This window comes from Pristiophorus japonicus, chromosome 10 (assembly GCF_044704955.1).
Source record: "Pristiophorus japonicus isolate sPriJap1 chromosome 10, sPriJap1.hap1, whole genome shotgun sequence".
NCBI lineage: Eukaryota > Metazoa > Chordata > Chondrichthyes > Pristiophoridae > Pristiophorus > Pristiophorus japonicus.
The window spans coordinates 164,115,239-164,125,005 of NC_091986.1; the positions used below are offsets into that span (position 1 = coordinate 164,115,239).

At 55.3% G+C, this 9,767-nt stretch overlaps 2 protein-coding genes across 3 annotated transcripts in view; one reads left to right on the top strand and one right to left on the bottom strand.

The window, feature by feature from the left end:
* The window catches only part of rpl21 (ribosomal protein L21), a 397,861-nt gene that overhangs the window by 304,335 nt on the left and 83,759 nt on the right, over window positions 1-9,767 (top strand). The window lies entirely within an intron of this gene.
* Window positions 1-9,767, bottom strand: part of usp12a (ubiquitin specific peptidase 12a) — a 59,292-nt gene that overhangs the window by 30,908 nt on the left and 18,617 nt on the right. The window contains exon 3 of the mRNA XM_070891542.1: window positions 1,366-1,579. Within this exon, the coding sequence (XP_070747643.1) occupies window positions 1,366-1,579 (214 nt within the window). The remainder of the gene's footprint in view (window positions 1-1,365; window positions 1,580-9,767) is intronic.

Genomic DNA, 9,767 nt, shown 5'->3' on the forward strand with positions numbered 1-9,767 from the left:
TGGAAAATCCTCTAACTTCCCTCCCCCCCCCACCCCGCCCCCATCTCTGGATACCTGCGCCTGATTTCTAAAGTCTCCACAAGGTTTTTCAGAGCGTACAAAAATGGACACTTACTCTGTTCTAACTTAGTTTGGAGTAACTTTTCGCTACCTAAACTTGCAAAGCAGGCGTAAGTGGCTGGTAACAGCCCCTTTTGAAAAGAAAACTGTACTAAAACGAAACTATACTAACTCACTTAAACTGGAGCAAACTAAATGCTGAGAATTGCGATTTCTAAGATACTCCATACTAAACTAGTTGCTCCAAAAAAAAATAGGAGCAACTCGAGCTGAAACTTGGGCCCTATATGCTGTGATTTATTTTCTAATTACTGTGTCATCCAAATATCAAAATCAAGCCAAGATACTATTGCAAGGCAAAGAAATGGACAAATTGTTAGCTTTCTCCATGTTGACTTGCCCAACATTTAACTACCTTACAACAATCATCCATCACCACACATTTTGTTAATAGCCCCTAGTATCAGCATTTAAAATCACTGAGGTGTTGTCAGACTGAATAGTCTGGATTTTACAGTTGTAATGATGGCGAAACTGTCAGCGTTTGCCGTCAATACTCTGTGAAATTGACGAACTTCTGGCGTCCGCACATGTGCAGTTAAACATGAAAATTGAGAAGTTGCTATCAGCGATTCCCTGATCCTCCACAGGGTCTGCTGTTGGAAGTCCTCACAGATGGAAATCTTCAAAATCATTTGATTTGATGTGAAATTCAGCTTTTTAATGCTCTATTCTCACTGTAAAATCACTTAAAAAAAAGCTAAGACTTGTTTAATGAGGTGTAACAAATTTTTTATGGTGTACGGAGTCATAATTTCTGCTGAACAACCTCGCTGGCCCTGAAAAACTAATTTTATATGTGAAGTCTCATTTCCTACATTACACGATCAAATTTCATGATTTTTAAAAATAATTTTTTTAAATTTAAAGTTTATGATATTTCAGCTTCTATCTTAATCCCATGTCTATGTCCCAATCTTTATTATGTTCTCTGTAAAATACATTTTACTTCCTGGTTTGGTGTCAAGAGAATTCTTCAATGTGATTGACTGCTTAACCTGCTTGATGACAACACTGATCACTGTTGCTGGACTCTGGAGATCCCCCATTGGTGACGCAAGAATGAAATTAATGTCGGGAAAGTTGAAATCTTCACCAAAGAGATCGCTATATCTTTGTGGGCAGCTTTCTTTGACATCAGCGGCGAGCGTCATCACTTCACCGTTGACTGCAAAATCCAGGCCATTATATCTTTGACATTTGTTCACAATTTAGACTGATCTTACTTCCCTTTAAGAATCTTACCATTTTCTTTTCGTAGTCTTGTTATAAACTTTTTGGGAGGTATTACACCAACTTTCTTCTTTTGTGTAGCTATATTGTGGAAGAGGTCTGCCAAGCACGTGAGTAGGTTTTCCTTTCTCCTGGGCTGATTCTTGTACGCTAGAACTTTCTCTCGAAATGGACGGCAAAAATAAAGTGCCTGAAGGACTGAATTACAGTAGCAGGTATTCCCAAACTAATAGCACAAGAGGACAAAACAAGTTGAAGTCAGTCACAAGGTAGATTCAAAAACAGTTCAGAAAAATAAAACTTTACACAGTTGTATGAATAAATGATCAGAACTTCCTACTCATTCTGAAGTGATGGTAATTTGAACAGAATTTTTATCTATTGTTAAGCAAAATGTTATCCCATAACTTTTTGTTGTATCTTCCAACCCAGGTAGCGTTAGACTACAAAAGTTACTTTTTCTTGTAAAATAAATGTAAAGATGAACTGTTACATATTACTGTGTATACATGCACAATTGTTCTTCAATTTTGTACATTTCAGAATTATTTTAAAATATTAAAACACTGGGCCAGAATTTCCTGGATCTAACTTCCCCAGAAATTACACCAAAATTTAGACCGGTTTCTGCACTGATGTTGCCTACAGAAATTTTCACCCATATTTCCTATGGAGCTTATTTGCTTATGTTGGAATGTAATAATCAGTGAAACCGAGCACAAATGCAGTGCCACCAATGGGAGAAATATATTGGCCTGCTGTCACCTCACTGAGCCTTTTGCTTCTGCTGCTCCTCTGCCATTATGGGAAAGTGTTGTATGCCCAATGGGAAGGCAGTTCACAGTGCTTAGTCCTTCAGAATACACAAGGGGGTGGGCGGGGTCTGAAGAATTTCAGGTGCATGGAGATTTGACTGCTTTTTGGTTAAGTATAGTGCTGGTTGCAGTAGGAATCTTTTACTAAAAGAATACATAGAAAATTGCTATCAAACGCAAGAAATCTCAATTCTGTTGATATCAGGTGACCTCAGGCCATGCTGCATCTAGATGCTTGCGCGTAAATCTACACCAGCGTATTATTCGTGTAAATCCAAGAACCTTGCATGAGTTGTTCTTGTGCATGGAGCTGAGTTATGTAAATTAAGGCAGAGGATTTTGGCAGACGTATCTTGTGGGCAGCGCAAGTGATTATGGACAATTACGCACAGTATATTTTGGCGTGAAACCGGCGTAAATCAATTACATGTAAATTTCCTCCAAACAAATGGTGCAAATCCGCTCTTGCAGCAGTTATACAAAATCTTTCCAAGAATTTCCTAGTCATTCAGCACAACTATTGATTTTCTAGTCTGGAACCAATTAAAATCAAAATCAGCTCGATAGGTAAATGTTCTGTACTTATCATAAACCATCTGGTCTGTTTAAAGAAATAAAATTATCACTTTTTTAAATGTTTGGATAATTTCCATTTAATTCACGTGTGATGCAGATACTTAGGTTACATAAGCCCCCAATGACCCTTTCTAGTACTTCTGCTCCAAATCATTGATTAATTGAATTGATTTGTTTAGAGATTGAGCATGAGCTTCTATCCTTCCCCCATTCCAGTTTCCAGATAATTTGTTAGATTTTTGCAATCAATCAGCAATAACTGTGGGAGAGGAAAACACAAAGAAAAACTGTCTGGAAAATTAACTCTCCCAATAGTAATTGGTGAAAATCTCTTTCAGATGCCTATTAAGGGTCTTAAGCAAACTACATTTGAGTAGCTGACACTCAATTTAGGTTACAACATGAGAGTGCACCAAAATATGCATTTGATACTAATATGGCCGTCCTACTCAGACCAACTACAAGGAGGTAGGGTGAGAAATGTATTAGGTGCATAAACACTGTTGTTGAGAATACAGTATATTAAGTATTTTGTCAGGACAACATAAAGGAGCTCTACATCTCTTGTGTCTCATCCAACTGACCTGGAGATACTAAATGCTGTCACCACTTGACAAGAGGAAAAATAGTTAACTCCCCATACTAGCACCATTACCCCTCATCATTAATGCACAAATACACATAAAAATGCCTTTAACAATTCAGTCCCTTTCAGGGATATTTATAAATCAGTCCTTTCTACGTAATGCCTGTGGTGACTGAATTCGCAAAGAACATTTCTTACATGTTCTGGTAGAAAAGCACAAAAATTACTGCACTATTTTCTTCACCCTTCAGAATCTGTGAAAGATCCTGAATAAAGATCAGCATTAAAAAAGGGTGCAAATTATTTTGGTGAAACACAATTGGGGTGGAGGATTCTACATAACATGATTGGTGAATAACAACAAAAGTGCAAAATAATTAATGAAGAAAAACAGGCTTAAATGCTTCATCAATAATAGTGAGAAAATAAGCCAATGGCTTGATGGTCATGATTTGCAGCAGACACAAGAAATTGTATTTTAATGATATATATTAATGTAGCAGATTTTTGGACAATAAATCACATCACCAACTCTATCATTAAAATGTTAAATTAAAAATTAAATTAAAACAGAGCCTACAAGAAAGATAAATTAAAATGTATTTAACATTTTGCACGAATAAGGCATGACCAAATAATTTGAAAATAACATTGTGCCTGAAAGATGATGCTAGCAGTTTTGGGCTGTAAAACAGCGCAGTTGTCTCATACTGCTATGTTCAAATAGGAGACTGGTTACATAACCTCCATGATGCTTATTTGCATTTTGTTACAAGTGTAATAGCTGCCACAGGGAGTGATGCTAGTGGATGATACTGGACATGTGCTTTTTTCCACATCACAGTATTCATTCTTTTAGTAAATTATTTTCTAATACATCAACATTCTTAAATCACGAGTGGTGATTTTCTTAGGATTGGTTGGCTCTATATTGGTCTCCATAGTGTCTTAAAGTGCTAGATCCTAGCAAAAATTTAAGAGTGTAGATTAATTAGAAAAATGAGGACCTAGGATTTTCGCTTTGGGCGCAATCAGCAATCCAGGTGCAAATTGTGCGAGTTTGGAGAAGTGTTTTTCTTTAAGTTTCCGCTCAAACTCATTTGTATATCGCCGAATGCAAAATCTGCCATGAACCAGCGCAATTGGGCAGTGTTTTAGAACCTAATTTTGTCTTTTTTAAAAATTACTCGATATATTTAAGAGTGGTAACTTGATGACGTTTGATTAACACAACTGAAAATAAGTTTTTAATTACAAAAATAAGCATTTTTAATCAGAATCCAATCCACCACCCGTGAGTGACCTGATTTTAAGGCCCCAAGTTTCCACATGATTTGCTCCTGATTTTTTAGGAGCAACTGGTGTAGAACGGAGTATCTTAGAAATCGGAATTCTCGTCATTTAGTTTGCTCCAGTTCTAGTCAGTTAGAACAGTTTCACTTTGGAACAGAATTTTTTTTCCAAAAGGGGGCGTGTCCGGCCACTTACGCTGATTTCAAAGTTTCGTGAGTGAAAACTTACTCCAAACTAACTTAGAATGGAGTAAGTGAAGATTTTTGTACGCTCGAAAAAACCTTGTCCACACTTTAGAAAATCAGGCGTAGGTTACAAATCAGGTGTAGGGAATGGTGGGGGGGGGGGGTTTAAAGGGAAGTTTACAAACATTAAACACTTCAGTTTTACAAATAAAGAGCCATCATCAATAATAAATGATAAATACATCAATAAACCAACCAATAAATCAATCCAAAAAAATTAATAAGAAAACGGGGGGGGGGGGGGGGGAAGAGAGAGGGACGGGGGGGGAAGAGAGAGGGACGGGGGGGGGAAGAGAGAGGGACGGGGGGGGGAAGAGAGAGGGACGGGGGGGGGAAGAGAGAGGGACGGGGGGGGAAGAGAGAGGGACGGGGGGGGCAAGAGAGAGGGACGGGGGGGGCAAGAGAGAGGGACGGGGGGGGCAAGAGAGAGGGACGGGGGGGGCAAGAGAGAGGGACGGGGGGGGCAAGAGAGAGGGACGGGGGGGGCAAGAGAGAGGGACGGGGGGGGCAAGAGAGAGGGACGGGGGGGCAAGAGAGAGGGACGGGGGGGGAAGAGAGAGGGACGGGGGGGGAAGAGAGAGGGACGGGGGGGGAAGAGAGAGGGACGGGGGGGGAAGAGAGAGGGACGGGGGGGGAAGAGAGAGGGACGGGGGGGGAAGAGAGAGGGACGGGGGGGGAAGAGAGAGGGACGGGGGGGGAAGAGAGAGGGACGGGGGGGGAAGAGAGAGGGACGGGGGGGAAGAGAGAGGGACGGGGGGGGAAGAGAGAGGGACGGGGGGGGAAGAGAGAGGGACGGGGGGGGAAGAGAGAGGGACGGGGGGGAAGAGAGAGGGACGGGGGGGGAAGAGAGAGGGACGGGGGGGGAAGAGAGAGGGACGGGGGGGGAAGAGAGAGGGACGGGGGGGGAAGAGAGAGGGACGGGGGGGGAAGAGAGAGGGACGGGGGGGGAAGAGAGAGGGACGGGGGGGGAAGAGAGAGGGACGGGGGGGGAAGAGAGAGGGACGGGGGGGGAAGAGAGAGGGACGGGGGGGGAGAGAGAGGGACGGGGGGGGAAGAGAGAGGGACGGGGGGGGGAAAGAGAGAGGGACGGGGGGGGGGAAAGAGAGAGGGACGGGGGGGGGGAAAGAGAGAGGGACGGGGGGGGGGAAAGAGAGAGGGACGGGGGGGGGGAAAGAGAGAGGGACGGGGGGGGGGGGAAGAGAGAGGGACGGGGGGGGGGGGAAGAGAGAGGGACGGGGGGGGGGAAGAGAGAGGGACGGGGGGGGGAAGAGAGAGGGACGGGGGGGGGAAGAGAGAGGGACGGGGGGGGGAAAGAGAGAGGGACGGGGGGGGGGAAAGAGAGAGGGACGGGGGGGGGGGAAAGAGAGAGGGACGGGGGGGGGGAAAGAGAGAGGGACGGGGGGGGGGAAAGAGAGGGACGGGAGGGGGGGAAGAGAGAGGGACGGGGGGGGGAAGAGAGAGGGACGGGGGGGGGAAAGAGAGAGGGACGGGGGGGGGAAGAGAGAGGGACGGGGGGGGGAAGAGAGAGGGACGGGGGGGGCGATAGGGACGGGGGGGGCGATAGGGACGGGGGGGGCGATAGGGACGGGGGGGGCGATAGGGACGGGGGGGGCGATAGGGACGGGGGGGGCGATAGGGACGGGGGGGGCGATAGGGACGGGGGGGGCGATAGGGACGGGGGGGGCGATAGGGACGGGGGGGGCGATAGGGACGGGGGGGGCGATAGGGACGGGGGGGGGCGATAGGGACGGGGGGGCGATAGGGACGGGGGGGGCGATAGGGACGGGGGGGGGCGATAGGGACGGGGGGGGCGATAGGGACGGGGGGGGCGATAGGGACGGGGGGGGCGATAGGGACGGGGGGGGCGATAGGGACGGGGGGGGCGATAGGGACGGGGGGGGCGATAGGGACGGGGGGGGCGATAGGGACGGGGGGGGCGATAGGGACGGGGGGGGCGATAGGGACGGGGGGGGCGATAGGGACGGGGGGGGCGATAGGGACGGGGGGGGCGATAGGGACGGGGGGGGCGATAGGGACGGGGGGGGCGATAGGGACGGGGGGGGCGATAGGGACGGGGGGGGCGATAGGGACGGGGGGGGGCGATAGGGACGGGGGGGGCGATAGGGACGGGGGGGGCGATAGGGACGGGGGGGGCGATAGGGACGGGGGGGGCGATAGGGACGGGGGGGGCGATAGGGACGGGGGGGCGATAGGGACGGGGGGGGCGATAGGGACGGGGGGGGCGATAGGGACGGGGGGGGCGATAGGGACGGGGGGGCGATAGGGACGGGGGGGGCGATAGGGACGGGGGGGGCGATAGGGACGGGGGGGGCGATAGGGACGGGGGGGGCGATAGGGACGGGGGGGGCGATAGGGACGGGGGGGCGATAGGGACGGGGGGGGCGATAGGGACGGGGGGGCGATAGGGACGGGGGGGGCGATAGGGACGGGGGGGGCGATAGGGACGGGGGGGGCGATAGGGACGGGGGGGCGATAGGGACGGGGGGGGCGATAGGGACGGGGGGGGCGATAGGGACGGGGGGGCGATAGGGACGGGGGGGGCGATAGGGACGGGGGGGGCGATAGGGACGGGGGGGGCGATAGGGACGGGGGGGGCGATAGGGACGGGGGGGGCGATAGGGACGGGGGGGGCGATAGGGACGGGGGGGGCGATAGGGACGGGGGGGGCGATAGGGACGGGGGGGGCGATAGGGACGGGGGGGGCGATAGGGACGGGGGGGCGATAGGGACGGGGGGGGCGATAGGGACGGGGGGGGCGATAGGGACGGGGGGGGCGATAGGGACGGGGGGGGCGATAGGGACGGGGGGGCGATAGGGACGGGGGGGGCGATAGGGACGGGGGGGGCGATAGGGACGGGGGGGGCGATAGGGACGGGGGGGGCGATAGGGACGGGGGGGGCGATAGGGACGGGGGGGGCGATAGGGACGGGGGGGGCGATAGGGACGGGGGGGGCGATAGGGACGGGGGGGGCGATAGGGACGGGGGGGGCGATAGGGACGGGGGGGGCGATAGGGACGGGGGGGGCGATAGGGACGGGGGGGGCGATAGGGACGGGGGGGGCGATAGGGACGGGGGGGGCGATAGGGACGGGGGGGGCGATAGGGACGGGGGGGGCGATAGGGACGGGGGGGGCGATAGGGACGGGGGGGGCGATAGGGACGGGGGGGGCGATAGGGACGGGGGGGGCGATAGGGACGGGGGGGGCGATAGGGACGGGGGGGGCGATAGGGACGGGGGGGGCGATAGGGACGGGGGGGCGATAGGGACGGGGGGGGCGATAGGGACGGGGGGGGGCGATAGGGACGGGGGGGGCGATAGGGACGGGGGGGGCGATAGGGACGGGGGGGGCGATAGGGACGGGGGGGGCGATAGGGACGGGGGGGGCGATAGGGACGGGGGGGCGATAGGGACGGGGGGGGCGATAGGGACGGGGGGGGCGATAGGGACGGGGGGGCGATAGGGACGGGGGGGCGATAGGGACGGGGGGGCGATAGGGACGGGGGGGGCGATAGGGACGGGGGGGCGATAGGGACGGGGGGGCGATAGGGACGGGGGGGGCGATAGGGACGGGGGGGGCGATAGGGACGGGGGGGGGCGATAGGGACGGGGGGGGCGATAGGGACGGGGGGGGCGATAGGGACGGGGGGGGCGATAGGGACGGGGGGGGCGATAGGGACGGGGGGGGCGATAGGGACGGGGGGGGCGATAGGGACGGGGGGGGCGATAGGGACGGGGGGGGCGATAGGGACGGGGGGGGCGATAGGGACGGGGGGGGCGATAGGGACGGGGGGGGCGATAGGGACGGGGGGGGCGATAGGGACGGGGGGGGCGATAGGGACGGGGGGGGCGATAGGGACGGGGGGGGCGATAGGGACGGGGGGGGCGATAGGGACGGGGGGGCGATAGGGACGGGGGGGGCGATAGGGACGGGGGGGGCGATAGGGACGGGGGGGGCGATAGGGACGGGGGGGGCGATAGGGACGGGGGGGGCGATAGGGACGGGGGGGCGATAGGGACGGGGGGGGCGATAGGGACGGGGGGGGCGATAGGGACGGGGGGGGGGGGAGGGACGGGGGGGGGGAGGGACGGGGGGGGGGAGGGACGGGGGGGGGGAGGGACGGGGGGGACGGGGAGAGAGGGACGGGGGGGGGGAGAGGGACGGGGGGACGGGCGGGGGGAGAGGGACGAGGAGGGGGGGGGGGAGAGGGACAGGGGAGGAGGAGATGGAGGGACGTGGGAGGAGGAGATGGGGCGAGGGGGAGGAGGAGATGGGGGGGAGGGGGGAGGAGGAGATGGGGGGAGGGGGAGGAGGAGATGGGGAGAGGGGGGGGGAGGGGGAGGAGGAGATGGGGGGAGGGGGGAGGAGGAGATGGGGGGAGGGGGGAGGAGGAGATGGGGGGAGGGGGGAGGAGGAGATGGGGGAGGGGGGAGGAGGAGATGGGGGGAGGGGGGAGGAGGAGATGGGGGGAGGGGGGAGGAGGAGATGGGGGGAGGGGGGAGGAGGAGATGGGGGGAGGGGGGAGGAGGAGATGGGGGAGGGGGGAGGAGGAGATGGGGGGGGGGAGGAGGAGATGGGGGAGGGGGGAGGAGGAGATGGGGGGAGGGGGGAGGAGGAGATGGGGGAGGGGGGAGGAGGAGATGGGGAGAGGGGGGAGGAGGAGATGGGGGAGGGGGGAGGAGGAGATGGGGGGAGGGGGGAGGAGGAGATGGGGAGAGGGGGGAGGAGGAGATGGGGGAGGAGGAGAGGGGGGGAGGGGGGAGGAGGAGATGGGGGGAGGGGGGGAGGAGGAGATGGGGGGAGGGGGGAGGAGGAGATGGGGGGGAGGGGGGAGGAGGAGATGGGGGGAGGGGGGAGGGAGGGAGAGTGGGGGGGCCGG